The sequence below is a fragment of the Chlorocebus sabaeus genome, chromosome 2 (genome assembly GCF_047675955.1).
Source record: "Chlorocebus sabaeus isolate Y175 chromosome 2, mChlSab1.0.hap1, whole genome shotgun sequence".
Taxonomy (NCBI): domain Eukaryota; kingdom Metazoa; phylum Chordata; class Mammalia; order Primates; family Cercopithecidae; genus Chlorocebus; species Chlorocebus sabaeus.
This window is the reverse complement of record NC_132905.1, coordinates 17156378-17176708: the sequence shown is the minus strand read 5'-3', so window position 1 is coordinate 17176708 and position 20331 is coordinate 17156378. Positions and strand designations below refer to the sequence as shown.

Here is a 20331-nt window from a genome sequence, read left to right as displayed (position 1 = left end):
TAGAGTATGGTTATTACATATGAGAAAGTGGGCCCCATTTGCCAGAGCTTCCCCTACATTTTTGTTCAAAGGGAAGCCCAAAATCTGGGTTTTCATGGGAAATTATTAAGTTTTGTCAGTTTCCAAAGTATTATGCAGGCTGGGTGCAGTGGCTCACACCTGTAATTCTAGCACTTTGGGAGACCAAGGCAGGTGGATCACAAGGTTGGGAGTTTGAGACCAGCCTGGCCAACATGGTGAAACCCTGTCTCTACTAAAAATACAAAAATTAGCTGGGTGTGGTGACATGTGCCTGTTAATCCCAGCTACTCGCAGAGGCTGAGGCAGGAGAATCGCTTGAACCTGGGAGGCAGAGGCTGCAGTGAGCCGAGATCGCGCCATTGCACTCCAGTCTGGGCAACAAGAGTGAAACTCTGTCTCAAAAAAATAATAATAATAAAATACTGTACAGCAGTTCCCTGGCAGATATTATGAAATGTGCCAGGCTGGGAGGCTCAGGACTCTATGAATTGCTGAACCTGTGTCCCCTCCTTCACTCCCAGCAAGAGAGAAATAGCAGAGGTGAGAGTAAGAAGAATGATACTAATAGTGGATGACATTTGTTCCAGCGTTTCTGAGTCCACCGCATTGTGGTACTCAACACATTAAATGTATGAATTCATGTGGTTCTCAAAATGGCCCTGGAAGATGGGTGCTATTTTAAGACCCATTTTGCAGATGGAGAAACTGAGGCACAGAGGCACTAAGTCACTTGCACAGGTTCACATAGCCAGTAAATAGCAGATGCAAACTCAGTCCCTATTCTGTTTCTTTTTAACTTTTTATTTTAAATTAAGTTTAGACTTACAGAAAAAGTTGCAAAGATAGTACAGAGAGTTCCCTGAAGCCCTTCTCCCAGCTTTCCCTAATGTGAACCTCTTACATAACCATCAGGCAGTGATCAGAACTAGAAAAATGACATAGTGCAATGCTTTTAACTAAACTACAGACTTTATTTGGATTTTACTAGTTTTTCCAGAAACATCCATTTTCTGTTCCAGGATCCAGTCAAGGGTCCCTGATATGGTTTGGTGTGTGTCCTCTCCACATTGTTGGAGGTGGGGCCTGGTGGGAGTTGTGGGTCATGGGGGCGAATCCCTCGTGAATGGCTTGAATGTGTTCAAGCCATAATGAATGAGATAATGAATGAGTTCTCTCTGTTAGTTCACTCGCCGATCTGTTTGTTTCAAAGAGTCTAGGACCTCCCCCTTTCCCTCTCTCTTGCTCTGTCTTGTCATGTGACACACCTGTGCTAGCTTTGCCGTCCACCACGAGTAAAAGTAAAAGGCCCCCACCCCGAGAAGCTGAGCAGATGCTGGCGCCGTGCTTGTACAGCCTGCAGAACCATGAGCCAACTCTTCCTCTTTGCTTTAGGAATTACCCAGCTTCAGGTGTTTCTTTACAGCATTCATAAACTGATGACAAACACAGTCCCACTTTGCATGTAACTGTGCCTCTCTCTCTAGGCTCCCATCTGTGACAGACCCCCCACTCTCTGCCACCAGTCTGTCTTTGTCTCTCATGATTTTGACACTTTTGATGAATACCGGCCAGACATTTTGGCAGTGGTCCCTCAATATGGCTGTCTCATGTTTCCTGTGATTAGCTTGAGGGTGTACATTTTTGTCAAGGAGATCACGTAAGTGATGTTGCACCCTCAGTGCATCTTCCCAGGGGCTGCACGATGCTGATGTCTTATTACTGGTGATGTTAACCTTGATCATCATGCTCGAGTGCCTCATAAGATCACAAATCCTGTCTCTGTCCCAGTGGGGCAAAGAGCCTCGTAAAAATCTGCAGGGTTCTCAGGTATGCCTGCTGGAGAGCTGGGCTTTCTCTCTTGTTAACCTTGATCATCAGAGTCTGGGTCCTAATCGCTTGGTTTAAATGCTTTCTGTGTGTAGAGAGAGGGGAAAATATAAAACAAACACAAAATATTCAGCAGGACACATCAGCAGACCTCACCCATCCCTTGGGCTGACCTAGTAAATACATATGAAACGCTCAGTAACTGTGAACACCCTCCAAATTTTAAGAAGGCTTAAAAACACCCCCAGTGATGGCAGGAGTGGGAAAGAAAAACAGCCATATTCGGGGACCTTGGAAATAATTCGAGCAATGAAGATTGGAAGAGATGATCAGGGAAGGGGAAATAAATCCAGCAGAGATGAAAGCCAAGGTCCGCAGCTGCTCGGACCATCAAACCTTTATAAGCAATGTGAGGTTTTAAGGAAAGGAGTGAATTATAGCTGTTAGGACCAAGGACGAGAAGGCTTTGATCTAAAAGTGGGAGACATCTTAAAGGAAGCTGTGGCTTTTGCATAAGGTATTTCCACATCCTCCTGGGGTGCATTAGATGAACCCACTTGGAATTTACAGGTCTGCAGAAGGGCCCTTATTCCTAATGGTAAACACTTGAAACAAGCGGCTTTGCAGAAGTGGAGTTGATATTTGAAGAGAGAAAGTGCAGCGCTCCAGCAGGCGCACCTGAGAACCTTGCAGCGTTTTACGAGGCTCCTTGTCCCGTTGGGACAGACAGATAACGGGATTTGTGATCTTACGAGGCATCCGAGCATTGCCGTGGGCAGTCATTTTGGTGAGCACTTGACCTCTCCATTTGAGAAAGTATCAGTTTGGAAAAGATTGTCTTTACTGCCAGGAAACTTTAGAACAGAGGCTATAACATGGTTTTTTGGACAGCCACCCTGTCACTAACCAGATGTTGGCCTCTGTTTGCCCTGGGGCGAGACCCTAGCTTATACCAGACTTTCCCTCTCGTTGAGCACTGGCTGCCAAGGACTCATCACAGCACATTCTGCACGGCTTCACCATTGCAGTGTATGTGTGGTGCACGTGGCTGGCATCGCAGAACACCATCAAAACAGCCCCGCAGGTGGCCATCTGCTGTCGAGAAATCAGAAGTGTGTGCACCACATACAACATCTAGGTGCATTGGGAGGAAGAGGTAGGGGGGTGGATTTTGGGCTGAGTTAAGTCAAACACCCACCGAAACTATGAATGAACCTTCCAGTAGGACCAAAATTACAGCAGATTGGAAGTGGGAGAAAATTGAGATGAAGAACAAGCCCCAGAGGCAGACACTCCTGGGTTCTAATCGCAGTTTTGCTCATAGTCTGTGATGAGTTTTAATTTGCAAGTTACTTAACCTCAAGGATGAAGATTTCAGTTTCTCACCTCCTGCAAGTCTGTCCTCAGACGTGGAGCCTTCTCTGATGACCCAACCCAGACCCCAGTGTTCCTGGGTCCCCTTCCAGCTTAGCTGACTCCAGCACCTATGACCATGGGACACATTATTTTACATATTTATGCACCTTCAGCCCCTCCTGACTCAGATGTCAGCTCCACAGAGGCAGGGATTTCATCAGTATCCTGCTTAGGACAGACTGGCACACAGTAGGTACTCAGGAAACATCAGTGAAATGATTGAAAGGAGTCACCGACCTTGCTCCGTTGTTTTCCTTTTTGGTGGAGGGTAAGCTAGGATAACCACAACTCGGGGCTCAGCATAGTGCCTGGCACAGCGCAGATGCCCAGCAATCAGTAACTATTGCTAGTGTCAACTCATTCACTTTTTTCATTCAATTAATAGTTAACAAATGTTTGTTGTGTGCCAGGTTCCAGCTGGAAATAGTGCCGAGAACAAAACAGATACTCCTCTTTTTTTCCCCCAGAAATTATTTCTTGAGAGCCTACCACGTGCCTCCCAGTCTCCCATGAACAAAAGACAAAGTTTCTGCTCCCATGGTGCTCCTATTCCGGTGGGAATGCGATAAGCAATAAAAGCGATGCTTAAGAAATAAGATGATTGCAGGGGTGTGCTACTAAAAGAAAAAGCATTAGAACCAGGGTCATGTGCAAGGTGTGGCTGGAGTTGCGGGGAGCATGAAGGCTGCTTTAGCTGGAGTGGTCAGGGGAGGTCACATCTGAACTGAGACCCAAATGAGGAGAAGGAGGAACCAGCATGGGAGGGGCTGGGGCCCCCACCTGTGGTCCTGACAGCATCAGCATCACGAGCATCACGAGGGGCGTGTTAGAAATCTCAGGCCTCATCCAGAACCTTCAGAGTCTGTGAACGGATTGCTCAGCTACTGCTGGGCATTTACCCCAAGTCGACCTTTGTTGCTAAGGAATGTTTGGGGCTTGAGAGTGCCAGTCCTCTGCTGAGATTTGCAGCAGCCTTCTTTAAATGGCTACAAGGCAAAATGGGTCATTTTAGGAGTCTTATTCTTTCTTTTTATTTTTTTCTTTTTTTGAGAGAGGGTCTTATTCTGTTGCCCAGGCTGGAGTGCAGTGGTGCGATCACAGCTCACTGCAGCCGTGACCTCCGGGCTCAAGCAATCCTCCTGCCTCAGCCCCCAAGTAGCTGGGACTGTCACCATACACGTGTCACCATACTTGGATATTTTTCTGTATTTTGTAGAGATGGGGTCTCACTATGCTGCCCAGGCTGATCTCAAACTCCTGGCCTCAAGCGATCCTCCTGTCTCAACCTCCCAAACGGGCTTCTATTTCTTTTATCCATATTCACAGTATAAGACTGAGACATGAAATATTTCCAGCCACCATCTGTGTCGGACCTGGTGTCATTGAGTGTATCTGGTACATGGTCTGGATACACTCAATGATTGTGTCTGGGTCAAACATTGTGTCTGGGTCATCTTGGTCTGCCCAGCACTTAACCTGTTGCCTGTGGAGGGCATAGAATTGGCTACCCTCCGTGGTGGACCTTACATAGTTTCTCAACCTTTTTTTCATTATTGTCCCCCACCCCACTCCCACCTCAAGGATCCTTTTTAGACACTTTTTCTTCTAGATGAAATTACAAAGAATAAGGGAGAATGGAAATTGGAGGCCACCCAGATCTCTCTCTCTCCACCCTTAGGACCCTTATTGGTTTTGCAAGTTTCTCAGCAAGAAAGGCTTCTTTATGAAAAGCGAATGCCACGGATATGCTGTACATCTGTTTATGTGCTGAAGGTGTATCTCTACTTCATTCATAAAAAGAGTAACATTCAGCCAGGTGCAGTGGCTCATGCCTGTAATCCCAGCACTGTGGGAAACCAAGATGGGCAGACTGCTGGAACCCAGGAGGTCTCAACCAGCCTGGGCAACAGGACAAAACTCCATCTCTACTAGCTAGAAATCCAATAAATTAGCCGAGTGTGGTGGTGCATGCCTGTAGTCTCAGCTACTCAGGAGGCTGAAGTGAGAGAATCACCCGAGCCCAGGAAGTCAAGACTGCAGTGAGCTGAGATCGTGCCACTGCACTCCAGCCTGGGGGACAGGAGTGAGACCTTGTCTCAAAAAAAAAAAAAGAGTAAAATTCTTCTATCTCCCAAGAGCCAATTATCACCCAAGGAGGTGAATATTGGTTCTTGGGAGATAGAATAATCTTTCTTGCTTACAGGCAGTCTCTTGGGTGGAGGTGATCTTGCCCCCTTGAGAATACATGGGCTAAAATTTCCACAAAGGAGGGGCTCAGAGTAGTCAAGGAGAGGCAGTCAGGTTAGGATCCAAGCAGAGTCATTAGGGTCATAGACTCAAGGCAGACTGCTGCAGTCTGCATCCCAGCTCGGAACCTTACTGAGTAACCTTGGGCCTCAGTTTCCCCATTTGTAAAATGGGATTGTATTGATGATGATGACACTCACCTTGTAATGTCGTCGTGAAGATCAAATTAATTAATTAATACAATTAACCTTCTTAGAGAAGTACCTGTCACCCAGTAAGAATATGCTGAGTATAAGTGATCATTGTAATTATGTTTGAGAAAACCTGAGTTGTCCGTATCCCAGAATGGACGGGGTTTGTTCATGGAGATTGTGAGGCACTGAGCACTGCGCTTCCCACTTCTCCAACTTGCCCCTGATGCCACCTCTGGCTTGAGCTGTTCAGTGAATATTTGTGGAATAAATGGCATTTCATTCACATCTCTATCTCCGGTTTGAATGAATGAATGACACTGAGGAAATAGATCATGTCTCATTGATCTCAGTTTCCCCTGAAATTCATATACTGTCAGCGTAGGGTTGGTGATGAAATAATATTTGTTGAATTCATGAATCCATCAGTTTCACTGATTCCGTTCAACAGATCAGCGCTGAGTGTCTACCCTGCACCAGGTGTTCCTGTGCATATGTGGGGGGATGCTTGAGATAAGCAAGGTGTACTGAGTAAAAGCCTCCTCCCCTCTCAGATCCTCTTCACTAATGCAGATAGACAGAAAACGAGCACATTCACCCCTCTTTGTCCAGCACTCAACACTTGACACCTGGGCAGCCCAGGACTTGACCCCAGGACCCCAGGACGTCCCATACGGAGTTCTTTCTGCTGCTCTTCCCCACATCCCTCAGATATGTGACTCCGGGACTCACTTGGGGGACATGCAGCCAGTCTCCTAGCTATGCCAGTCCCTGCTCCCATCTCTCTCTTACTGTTACCTGTGAACTTTTGATTCAGTTTGGACTCTTTTGCACACAAGCAAAATAAAACCCAGCTCAAAGTGACTTAATATTTTTACAGGAATTTATTGAAAACTCCAGCTATTATGGGCTCCAGACATAGATGGATCCAGAGCTCAAACATGTCAGCCAGATTTGGTTCCTCTTTTTCTCTCTTTTTCTGTGTTCTGCAGCTGTGCTTTGACAGACTCTGCCCTCATGGTGGCCAAGAGGCTGCAGCAGCTCCAGCCTCTTTACCATACGTCATCTTGAGATTCCCTCTCATTGGACCTGCCTGTTAGTTCAGGTGCACACCCCTAAAGCAGTCTTTGTGGTCAGGGGACTATGATGCACTGATTGGTCTAGGCTCAGTCACGTGATCCATCCCTGCCGAATTCTCACCAGGGAAGTGTAAGCCATCTCAAACCTCATGGCCTTGCATGGGACTGTATCAGTGAAAATCTCTCTCCAACGTATATAACTTGTTTCAGAAACTCTGGTCTTTATGGGTTACCATTCCCAAGAATCCCTCCAGAGGAGATCCTCTGCACGAAGAATAGGTATTTGGTCTTGGGATCCACTGCGATCCCCTGATCTGTTTCCACCAAACTGGGTGAAGGCAGATGGTCTGTCCCTCCCTGTATTATATCAGTTCACGTCACTCCCCTGTTTAAAAGCCTTCATCTCTGGGGATTCCCGCTGAAATCAGAAATAAACCCCAGTGCCTTGCTGCGGCCGCCTTGCCTGGGCCCGGCACTGTGCAGTTCCTGATGACGTCTCTGACCTCCTCTCGCACACTTGCCCCCTTATCCTCTCCGGAATTTCACTTGCTCTTCTTTCAGATCCTCACTCCTCAGGGTCTTTGCACTTTGCTCTTTCCCATAACCTAGAATGTTCTGTCCCCACATCTTCATGATGTAACTGGCTCCTTCCTATCCATTTAGCAAATGCCACCTCCTCTAAGAGGTCTTCCAAATGTATTGATCCCCTGTTTAACTGAAATCAACAAATATAAATATTCAGTCCAGCGTGTGCTTGGAGTAGCCTCACTGTCCTGCAACTCGCCTTGTTTTTCACCCCACACTGCATTTTGGACATCTCCCCACACCAGTACATGTGGACCGACATGTGATAGCTTTCTCCTCTGCAGGAGGATGGCTCTTCCCGCCCCCCGCCACCCCTGCTCCTGCCATGACATTATCCCGACTTGTGTGGCAGAGACACAGTGACAGGGCAGCCTATCTGAAATGGCGTTCTCAGGCATGCGGATTGTTTTATTACCAGTTAAATATGCTTTATGCTACCTGTGAATGAGGCCATTGTGACATTTAGCAACTGATTTGATTAAACACAGATGTGGGCTGGACTCCACGTGGAGCAAAGATGCAGGAAGACAGGCTCCGGGTGTGGGTTTGGAGTTTTTAAGATGGTAAGAAGGACTTGACGACTCAGCAGCAGCAAGGCAGATATGGACCAACCGTCCTGTTGGTCTCGGAGCTGAGAACCCAACATGGGTGCCCCAGGAGCCTTTGTCTGCTTTGGGTTCTGCTGTTTGGTCCTATCCAAATTGGTTTTTTTTTTTTTAAAAAAAAAAAAAAAAAACCTTCCCTGGATGTTTTTGTTCCGTGAATTTTTTTAAATGACAAATTGGTGAAATGCTAGCATTTTTGACATCTTCAGTGGTGATTATGAAGACACAAAGAATTTTCACCATAGTTCCCGTTTGTTGAACATGTACTCTATGCTGGGCTCTGGCCCTTGTATCCCGCATCTCACAGAACCTCCATCATAAGCCAGATAAACAAACTATGCTTAGCTCCACCTTACAGATGAGGAAACTGAGGCTTAGAAAGTTCAACCACGCGTCCATAGTTATCAGGGAAAATCTCATGAGTTATGCCCAAATTCTCTGTTGTCTTCCAGCCCCTTCCAGGCTCTGAGATCCAAGGAGACAGGACCCCGCTCTTTCTCAAGATAGAAATCTCAGGGCTGGGCACGATGGCTCACACCTATAATCCCAGCACTTCGGGAGGCTGAGGCGAGTGGATTGCTTGAGCCCAGAAGTTCGAGACCAACCTAGGCAAGACAGCAAAACCCTGTCTCTATAAAAAGTACAAAAATTAGCTGGGCACGATGGTGCACACCTGTAGTCCCAGCTGCTTGGGAGGCTGAGGTGGGAGGATCACCTGAGCCCAGGGAGGTTGAGGCTGCAGCGAGTCAAGATCACACATCTGCACTCCGGCCTGGGTGACAGAATGAGGCACTGTTGAAAGAGAGAGAGAGAGAGAAGGGAGGGAGGAAGGAAAGAAGAAAGGAAGGAGAGAGGGAGAGAGGGAGGGAGGGAAGGAGGAAGACAGAAAGGAGGGAGGGAGGGAGGAAGAAATCAATCAGTCTCAGCACATACTAGGCACTCAACAAGGACGTGATGGCTGAAGGCAAATGAATGAGCAGCTGGGTGAATGAAAGGTTTGCCTAGGAGGTGAGGGGATGGGGCAGGGCTTGCCAGCTGTAGCCAGATCTTTGCTTTCACCACTTTGTATTCTGGATAAAGAAACGAAACGGAAATAGACTATGAAGCCTGGGATTTGTCCCTTTCTGGAACTTGGGCTGTGGTCAGGGTGCTTGAGCGGGTGAGTTTTGTAACGGGCTCATGCCTCTGTACCTACTTGTGGCTTTTCTGTTGTATACATTATGTGCTGACTCCTTTTGATATCACCCCCCATCTCATACCTCCAGACCTTTTCCACTTGCAGTCCTGGTAGGTTTTCAGGAATTTTATTTTCACATCAGCATCAGTAAGACTTGATGAAGATGGAGAACACGTGCTTTGAGGTGTCACTGTGGAACCAGTACAGAGGTCCCTTTGCTATGGGGAAAGAAATTGTGAGGTGGAAGGGAGGATGTTTGTTCATTGGGATTATCCATGAGGCCTCCTTTGCACTGCCAGGGCTGGCATGTTAGATCCATGGGTGACCATGAGTTCACTGTAGGTTGGCCCAAAAGAACTAAGGCAGGCAGTGGCCTGTGCGACTTCCCACAGGTGTGTGGAGGCAGGACAGCCTGCTGGCTGGGAGCCTGGGCTGCCGAGTCAGGCTGACTTGGGCTTGAACCCTGCTCCACCCCTTCCCAGGGGGGCCTGCTTCCTAGGGCTCTGGTGGAGGTTAAACAAGATAATGCATGCAAACTGATAAGCGGTGGGGAAGATAGTAAGTGCTCAATAAATGGAGGTTATTATTACTATTTCATTAGTATTTCTCCAGTTGCTAATGCCAGTAACTGAAAGTCTTCCAAGGGCTTGGATTAAGTTAATACCAGTTTTGGCCCAGGAAAAGGAGGAGGGGTTTGCATGGTAACTGTCACCTCTCCTTAAAAAGAGGAGAAAATCCAGAGGACAACAAGCCCAAGGAGGGATGTTCAGAATTATTGGTCATCAGAGAAATGTAGATTAAAGACCACAAATGAGATGTTAGTCCCATAGGTTGGCAAAAATAGCAAGTGGGATCATGCCAAGTGCTTGTAGGGATGTGGGATGTGGGATGTGGGAACCACCTATGGACGGGGCACCCAGCCCTTCAGGAAATTAGGTCTGTGCAACCTTGGGACCCAGTGGTTGCACTCTATCCCAAGTCCCCCTATATCCTGAGGAAACACACACAGGCCCACAAGGGGATGGGTGCGAGGGCGTTAACGGCAGCCTTGTTGGTGATGGGGGGAGAGAGAAGCCACACTGGTGCTGACCCTCGGGGAGTCAGTAGGAGAGACGTGAAGGACACACGTGGAAGGCCAGGCGTGGTGGCTCATGTTTGTAATGCCAGTGCTTTGGGAGGTCAAGGTGGGAGGATCACTTGAGGCCAGGAGTTTGAGACCAACCTGGGCAATATAGCAAGATCCCAATCTCTAGAAAAATAAATAGCCAGGTATGGTGGTGCACATCTGTAGACCCCGCTACTTGGGAGGCTGTGGGAGGAGAATCAATTGAGCCCAGGAATTCAAGGCTACAGTGAGCTGTGATCGCGCCACCGCACCCCAGCCTGGGCAACAGAGCAAGACCTAGTCTCTTAAAAAAGAATGCAGGTGGTGGAGGAGGAGACATGCCCACTGCAACATCTTAACAACTTAATGCTGGGAGAAAACAGAAACCCCACAAAACAGTATACACAGAATTTACAGAAGCAAATGCCTGCTCCCAAAACACTAGTGCACATTTTGCACTAATGCACAGACAAACAAGAGAATATGCACAGGCACACCAGAATTAGTGCCTGTGGAGTGATAGGGAATGACAGGAAAGAAATAAATAACAAGAGGGGTCTTGGATGGGCTCATGAGGAAAATGTGCACAAACCGAATTAACTCTGCCTTAGCACAGAGGTGCAGGATGGTGAGCGGGGAGGGACCGGCTTCTGAGGCTGTCCACATAGTTTCCCACACTGGGAGAGCCACAGTTCCTGGAACATAAAGAATCCCTCTGTCCTTTGTATAGTAGGTATAAATCTCAGACTACAGGCTCAAGGGGCCAAAAATAAAACTTCATTTTCAGCATTTCAAAGTCATTTCTATTTCTTTTGTTTGTTTTTTGAGATGGAGTGTCACTCTGTCTCTCAGGCTGGAATGCAGTGGCATGATCTTGGCTCACTGCAACCTCAGCCTCCCAAGTGCCTAGGATTCCAGGTGCCCACCACCACACCCAGCTAATTTTTGTATTTTTAGTAGAGACAGGGTTTTGCCATGTTGGCCAGGCTGGTCTCAAACTCCTGACCTCATGATCCACCTGCCTTGGCCTCCTGAAGTGCTGGGATTATAGGCGTGAGTCACCGTACCTGGCCCATAATTTCTATTTCAAGCCACCATTCTTCTGGGAAAATGAGAAAGTTTCATTTTAGTCATTTGAGGCTTTCCCCAAACTTGCCAGAATTTTGGCCATGGTCTGAAATCTTACTCAGTGCCGGTGTATTTGTAGTGCTGAAAGCTCATCCAGTTCTCCATTGTAGAGACCCAGGCCACTGTCTTGGTCTAGGAGGCCCCTTTGGGTCTAGGACTCTTCACAGCTGTGACTTTGCCACATTGAGGACACGGGAACCTTTCACTTTTCTGTCTTCCTAGAGCAGCGATCACGACGTGAAAACCCACAGCCCCCTCCATGCTACAAACATGGTTTTGTTTATTTTGTTTTGTTTTTGGTTTTTTTGTCCAACTAATTTGTATTTGTTACCTACATTTAAAACTCAGGAGATTTTATATACAAATCCAGAAGTTCTGGCTACATTAGACTCACATTCTTATGGGGCAGAGGTTGGCTGGAGCTGAATAGCGTTCTATCAGTGAGGAATGCTTTTAGCTGCAAGTAATAACAAGCCCAACTAATAGTGGCTTAAACTATAATCACATTTATTGTGTATTTAACAAGAACTCTCTACCCCAAGGTTAGTTTGGCAGCTCAATTATATAATCAAAAATCAGATTCATTTTATCCTTCTCCCATTTTGACCTCAGCATATGAGCCTTTTGCTTCTACTCTCATGGCTTCATGGCCCAACGTGGCTGCAGTCACTCCAGAAACTACATCCTCACATGACTCAGGGGAGGGGGTGTGGGGAGTGGAACAGAAGAAAAGTCTTTTCCAAAAGCCCCCTTGGCCAGAACTAGATAACATGGCCATCCTGAAGAAGGATCCAGCATCACATCCTGCAAGGGAGGCCAGGAATGCAAGACTCAGTCTCCATCAGCCTAGACAGAGGGAAGCTATCAGGGGAGTGAGGAATCAGGCATGCCTGTTGGGAGGCCAACCGGTATCTGCCACAAACCGCTGCTCCCTACATACAGCTTGGCATTCCAGTTTGCCACAGTCACATACAGTCCCAAAACAGATATACAGTCTAACTATAATAAGAAAATTTCATGGGAGGTGGGGCAATTAGGGGAGGGAAAAAAACTGTAAAAGAACCCTGGAGAAGGGTGGCAATAATGAAAAAGAGGTTGAGAAACAATGAAGTTTAAAACAATTTGAATTTGTTTAATTTTTATTTTATAATTTTTAATAAATTAAAAGCCTGATTTTTTATTATTAGATTTAACGGTGTAGAGTACTGTATTAAATTGCTCTGGAGGTTTCAATTTCTCTGTTTATCTCAGTGACTTTCAATTTATTTATCTTAGACTGGTAATAAACACAGTGGTTTTCAATTTCTCTATTTATCTCATCAAAGACTAGTAATAAACGGTTTGTGAGCAGGCGCCAATCTGCAGTCCACACCTCAGCAGTGCTGTGCAGAAGTATCACTGTGTCTTCGTCTGTCAGGAATTATCTCACTTCCTTATGTATCTGTTCATTTGATTGTTGTCTGTCTCTCTTACCTGAATGTCAGCGTCAACACCATATCTAAAACACTGCCTGCCACACGGTGCTATTTGGTACATCACTAGGAAATGAATTGTTGAATGCCTGAAGGAATGAATGAATAAATGAATGAATGTCCACTTAAAAATTGTTTTGCTGGCTGGGCATGGTGACTTACACCTGTAATCCAAGCACTTAGGGAGGCCAAGGTGGGCAGATTGCTTGAGCCCAGGAGTTCAACACCAGCTTGGGCAACATGGCAAAACCCCATCTCTACAAAAAGTTAGCCAGATGTGGTGGCATGCACCTGTAGTCTCAGCTGCTCAGGAGGCTAAGGTAGGGGGGTCATCAGAGCCTGGGAGGTCAAGACTGCAGTGAGCCATGATCATGCCACTGCACTCCAGCCTAGGCAACAGAGTGAGACCTTGTCTCAAAAAATAATAATAATAACAATAATTTTACTGAGTCAGGCACTGGAGGCTACTTTTACTTAAAACCCAAGAAAACCAATCAACCAAAAATGGTAGCAGTTCTCTGCCTTTGACAGAGACTCAAAATAGCAATGTCTTCAACAAGAAAGAAGGATATTTCTCTCTCACCTAAAAGTCGTAATGTGGCTGTTCTAGTCTGCAAATATGATGGGAGTCCAACCTCCTTATGTCTTGCTGCTCAGCTGCATGATCCAAGATGGCCCCATTCCATGGAGAAAGAGAAGCCGCCCCTGCCCTTCCAAGTTTACTCCTATCCCCTTGCCTAGAACTCATCATGTGGCCACATTTAGCCATAGGGAAGCTGGGAATTGTAGTTTTTATTCTAATCAGCCATGTGCCCAGCTTAGAAACAGATTCTATTAATATGAGAGAGAAGGGGTGAATCAATATTAGGCGACCCTCCAGGAGACCTGCCACCATCACCTTAAGAGGTTGTTTTTTTCATCTCATCTTTGCCTTCCCTCACTGGGCATTGTATCAGCCAGAAGGAAGAAAGAGGTCAGTGTTTCACATTCCAGCACCAAGCCAGGTCTGTTTGTCAAAACCCTCCAGAGACCACATTTTGTGGCACAAGACTTCTGGGGCCACGTGCCCCCTTCTTCCTGGGTCCTCTCTGGCACAGGATGGATTTCTCATTGCAGGTACTCTCTGGCTGCCCTCATGCTGTAGTTTGTTCAGCTGTCCATTCTTCAGCTGACCCTGGGTCACAAAATGAAAATAAACAAGAGACTACTTTGCAGAAGGCATGCCAAGGGACAAGACGATGGCCTGTTTGTTTCCAAACCTGCCCTGGGTCATCATTCAGAAGGTTGATGCAAAAGAAAAGAGAAATCAGAAGAGAAAACACTGCAGCCCGGAGTCTTTTGAGACAGGTGGCTTCCTAAGCTTTTGCAAGTAGGGTCACCATGGTAACCAGAACCAGACAGATGACCTGAATGGAATAGACTGACCTAGACCTTCTGCTAAATGTGTCTAGGCAGGACATTGAAGACAGAGTGGGATTCCCAGCCTGAAGTTTAAGATGTGCTATAGTCAACAAAAATTTAATTATACATTTTCAGATAACTAGAAGAGTATAATTGGATTGTTTATAACACGAAGGATAAATGCTTGAGGTGATGGATACCCAGTTTACCCTGATGTGATTATTACACATTGCATGTCTCTATCAAAATAGCACATGTAACCCATAAATATATACACTTACTATGTACCCACAAAAATTAAAAATGTTTAAATTTTTTTAAAAGTTTTAATGTAACAAATCAACCAAATTGTATATTGAGCCACTGGCATAACCACATGGAGAGGAACTATCTTAAGTGACTTTATTTACACATATTTTTATTATTTTCCTTTTTCTTTCTTCCTTCCTGATGTTTCCAGCTTTTTTATCCTTTCCTTTCTATGAGAAGAATTTCCCATACCCATTCTTTCTGGGTAGAGCTGCTGTAACAGATTCTCTTGGTTTTCCTTCATTTGAGGATGTCTTGATTTTCCCTTCATTCCTGAAGGATATTGTGTCTGGATATAGCATTCTGAGTTGATGCTGCTTTTCCTTAAGCCCTTGAAAAATGTCGTGCCATTTTCTTCTGGCCTCCATGGTTCCTGATGAGAAATCTGCTGTCATTCCTATTCTTTCTCCCTTATTCTGACACATTTTGTTTGATTAATAAATGAATGAATAAAGGAATTAATCTGAGCTCCACAGCCTACCAGCTCTATGACTTGGGAAGAGCTCCATTCCTAAGCCTCAGTTTCTCTGTATAGAACATAGGATTGGTAATTACATACCTTCCTCTCAGGATCGATGTGAGGATTAAGTGCAGTTGTATACAAAGTGAAGTGCCTAATACAGTGCTTGGTGCATAAAGCATTCAATAATCTCAGTGGAATGAATAAATGAATGCATGCATGAATTAATGAACTAATTAATGACCTCGGTGTCTTTGTGTAGAGAAGTCATGTGCTGCTGTGGAAAGGCCCTGAGCTGGGAAGCAGGAGACAGGCTCAAGGCCTTCTCTGCTGCCAAGACCAAAGCACAGGAACAGCACTGTTTGCATTCCCTCTTTGTGCCTCAGTCTCCCCATTTGGACCATAAAGAATTTATCATAGACTATTGGTTCTCAATTCTCAGTGTGCACTAGAATCTCCCAGAAAGGTTTGTTGTTGTTGTTGTTTTCATATACTGATGCCTGGCCCAACTCCAGACTAACTCAAATCAGACTCTCTGTGGGAAGGGCCCTCAGACTGTTTTTTGTTTTGTTGTGTTTTTTTGTTTCAAGTTCTTTTTTTTTTTTTTTTGAGACGGAGTCTTGCTCTGTCGCCCGGGCTGGAGTGCAGTGACCGGATCTCGGCTCACTGCAAGCTCCGCCTCCCGGGTTCACGCCATTCTCCTGCCTCAGCCTCCCGAGTAGCTGGGACTACAGGCGCCCGCCACCTCGCCCGGCTAGTTTTTTGTATTTTTTAGTAGAGACGGGGTTTCACCATGTTAGCCAGGATGGTCTCGATCTCCTGACCTCGTGATCCACCCGTCTCGGCCTCCCAAAGTGCTGGGATTACAGGCTGGAGCCACCGCGCCCAGCCTGTTTCAAGTTCTTTGGAAGATTCTGATGCAGAGCAAGAGTTGAGATCCTATGGTCCTGATGGATCCATCATCTTGGATAATTGTAGAGGTGTTGTCGTTCGTTTATTGTCCTCTTATCTTCTTCTACCTTACCCCTGGGAAGTAAGTTTCCTGGAGTCCATTGTGCTTATTTCAGCCACTTTATAAAAAGTAGCCTTGGACTCTAAAAGCTTCTGGTTTGATGTAGGTCACCACTCATTTGAGTAGCCATTTGTTTTCTAACCAGCAACTAATGTGAATGTTTAGAGATGTGCCTGGAGTTGTGCCAGTCGCTGCTTTAAAACCTCTGACAGCAGTCCGTGCCCCTTCAGCAGATGCAAACTACCTTCCAGGCTTCCAGGTCCTGAAGCATCCAGCCCCAACTTTCTCATCTGACCTCATCTCATAAAAGAAGTCCATTGATTCAGTCCAATTCCTACCAAAATCCCAGATGGCATTTAGTAGAAACTGACATGCAAAGTAACTAAAAGCCAAAACAACCTTGAAAAAGAACAAAGTTGGAGAACTTATACTACCTGATTTCAAAACTCACCATAAGCCAGGCGCAGTGGCTCATGCCTATAATCCCAGCACTTTGGCAGGCTGAGGCAGGCGGATCACCTGAGGTCAGGAGTTGAAGACAGCCTGGCCAACGTGGTAAAACCCCATCTCTACTAAAAATACAATTAGCTGGGCATAGTGGTGGGTACCTGTAATCCCAGCTACTTGGGAGGCTGAGGCAGGACAATCACTTGAACCCAGGAGGCAGAGGTTGCCATGAGCCGAGATGGCGCCACTGCACTCTAGCCTGGGTGAGAAGAGCGAGATTCTGTTTAAAAAAAAAAAAAAAAAAAAAAATTCACCATAAAGCTTCAGTAATAAGGATAGGATGGAATTGATATTGGATAGATAAATCAGTGAAACAGAATAAAGTCCAGTTATGATCTTTAAGTCTCATTTATGGTCAGTTTATCTTTGGCAATGGTGCCAAGTAATTCAGTGGGGGAGGAAATGAATACCCCCCTCTCCATGATGTGTTTATTTCATATTTCATCCCTGTATCAAAACATCTCATGTACCCCAGAAATACATACACCTACTGTCTACCCACAAAAATTTTAAAAAATAATAGAATAATTCAGTGGGGGAAAGGATAGACTTTTTATAGTGGTCCTAGAACAACTTGTGTGTGTGTATGCACATATATATATGAAAAGATTAATTTAAGCCTTTATTCCACACTATACACAAAGATTAACTTAAATTGGATCATAGACTGAAATATAAGAACTAATACTATGAAATTTCTAGAAGAAAACACAAGAGCAGATCTTTGTGACCTTGAGTTAGGCAACAAAAGCAAAATCCATCAAAGAAAAGAATCTTTTGCCCTTCAAAAGACACCATTAAGAAAAAGACGAGCCACAAACTGGGAGATAATATTCACAAATCATGTATCTGATCAAGGACTTGTGTCCAAAGTATATAAAGAACTCTTATAACAGTAATAAGAGGGCAAACCAAATTTTTTTTTTTTTTTTTTTTGAAACGGAGTCTCGCTCTGTTGCCCAGGCTGGAGTGCGGTGGCGAGATCTCTGCTCACTGCAAGCTCCGTATCCCGGGTTCACGCCATTCTCCTGCCTCAGCCTCCCAGGTAGCTGGGACTACAGGCGCCCGCCACCACACCCGGCTAATTTTTTGTATTTTTAGTAGAGACGGGGTTTCATCGTGTTAGCCAGGATGGTCTCCATCTCCTGACCTCGTGATCCACCCGCCTCGGCCTCCCAAAGTGCTGGGATTACAGGCATGAGCTACCACGCCTGGCCCTAATTTTTAAAAAAGATTTGACTAGGATTTGATGGGAAAAAGATTTGAGTAGATATTTCATCCAAAAGATATGTGAATAACTAAAAAGCACATGAAAAATGCCCAACACCATTAGTCATGTCACTGGAGAAATGTACTTAAAACCACAGTGAGCTACAACCACATACTTACTAGAGTGGCTGTAATCAAGAAGACTGAAGTGACCAAGTGCCGGAGAATCTAGAACTCTTGTGCATTACCAGTCAGAGTGTAAAATGGCACAGCCACTTTGGAAAACAGTTTGGCCATTTCTTTTAAAAGGTAAACATAAGCTTACACACAACTCCGTAATTCTACTCTTAGGGATTTACCCAAGAGAAATGAAAATATATATCCATACAAAGACTTGTATATGAATGCTTATATTGCATTATCCATAATGGCCCAATATTGGATCTTGCACATCTATGCCATTGTGCATTGTTGTTTAATGGGTACCTAGTTCCAAGTTTACAAGATGAAAAATGTTCTGAACATGAATGATGATGATGAGTATCCAATAATGTGGATGTAGTTAATGCCACTGAACTGTACACTTTAAAATGGTGAAGATGGTAAATTTTATGTTGTATATATATCACAATTTTTTAAACAAATACTTTTTATTTACTCTTTTCTAGAGACAGGGTCTTGCCCTGATGTGCAGGCTGGAGTGCAGTGGTGAGACTGTAGTTTACTGCAGCCTCAAACTCCTAGGTTCAAGCAATCCCCCCACCTCAGCCTCCCAAGTAGCTGGAACTACAGGCATGCACCACCACATCTGGCAATTTTATTTATTTATTTATTTTTTTTCCAAGATGGAGTCTTGCTCTGTCACCCAGAGCTGGAGTGCAATGGTACAATCTCAGCTCACTGCAACCTCCGACTCCCGAGTTCAAGCAGTTCTCCTGCCTCAGCCTCCCGAGTAGCTGGGATTACAGGCACCCACCACCATGCCTGGCTAATTTTTGTATTTTTAGTAGAGACAGAATTTCACCATGTTGGCCAGGTTGGTCTTGAACTCCTGACCTCCTGATCCTCCCGCCTCGGCCTCTCAAAGTGCTGGGATTACAGACATGAGCCACTGTGCCCAGCCAATTTTTTAAATTTTTTGTAGAGACAACATCTCACTATGTTGACCAGACTATTAGGCCATAATCGAGAAGATTGAAACTACCATGTGCTGGAGAATCTAGAACTCTCATGCATTCCTAGTAAGAATGCAAATGGCACAGCCACTTTGGAAAACAGTTTGGCCATTTCTTTAAAAAGTGAAACACTTAAATGACCAAATTCCTGGGCTCAAGCGATCCTCCCACCTCAGCCTCCCAAAACATTGGAATTACAGAGAAATTTGAGGCCACCACACACCTGGCCTCAAATTTTTTAAAAACATAATTATTAAGGACCAGGATCCGGGTAGTGGGCACTATCTCACTTATTTCTCACCACAGCCCTTTGAAAAGGACACCATTTATTTTCCACATCTATCTAGGAAACTGAGGTTCAGAGAAATTTAGTAACCAAAGTCACAGGTTCCATCGCAGACTGTCAGATCTCAAAGACCCCACCTGGCCGTGACACCCTCCTCCTACATGTTCCTCTCCGACTATAAGAAACCTAATCTGGCTCTTGAGTGTGGGCCACCAACATGCCATCCGGACAGAGAAAGACCCAGAGACTTAGGGGCCACATGAGCCACAATGACAGTCTCATCAGCAAGCACTTGGAAGCACCCAGGAGGCCGTGGTGATGCTGGTGGCAGGCATTGCCAGAGGATTAGTGTCAATAAGTATTACCCGGGTTGCTTTGGGAAGGCTGCTGTGAGGCATTACTACTGGGAACCAGAGCTTCTGCCCAGCTGTCACCCTTGAAGCCACATGGAGGGAGGTTCATGAAAACTGCTTTAAAAAAAAAAGAAAGAAAGAAAAGAAACCTAACCTGTACCCCTGTTCCTCCTTCCTACAGGCACGACAGGGTTCTATCAAGGAGGAAATGGACTGGGCAACGCAGCCGGATTTGGGAGTGTGCACCAGGTAGACGGCTCCCTCCCGATTCTTTCCTTAGTTCTTTCTGGAAATATTCCCTTTACATCAAGGCACCCAGAGAGCCCATGACACACACAATCCCCATTGGGAACCTGCCTCTTATTCCCTGGGTTTGGAGACTACAGGAGCTAGATTGTACAAAAGGCCGCTGGAAGGACACAGCATACAGGCAGATACGTAGGAATTGTTAGAAGATTCCTGAGATGTCATGGAGATCTACAAGTATGTTCCATCTTGACCTGGGCCCAAGACACCCATTGACTGTTGAATCTGGTATATATTAATACAAACGGGTGGGTTCTTTCACCAGACCATGGGCTTCTCAAGGGGGACCGTATGTCTTGCTCACCTCTGCATCCCCAGTGGTGAGAGCCCAGCACACAATGGGAGCTTTATAAATACTTGTTAAATCGAGCAAAGTCAACTCTATGTAGGTGAATGTTGGCTAGTACTTTGATTCTCTTGATGTCACTTACAAAGTGAATTAAGAATTCACATCAGCTAA

At 45.5% G+C, this 20331-nt stretch overlaps 1 protein-coding gene across 3 annotated transcripts in view; it reads left to right on the top strand.

Annotated features, from left to right (window-relative positions):
* The window catches only part of EYA2 (EYA transcriptional coactivator and phosphatase 2), a 284816-nt gene that overhangs the window by 154787 nt on the left and 109698 nt on the right, over positions 1–20331 (top strand). For all 3 annotated transcript variants that reach the window (XM_008015099.3, XM_073006162.1, XM_073006149.1), the window contains one exon: positions 19747–19814. In XM_008015099.3, the coding sequence (XP_008013290.2) occupies positions 19747–19814 (68 nt within the window). The remainder of the gene's footprint in view (positions 1–19746; positions 19815–20331) is intronic.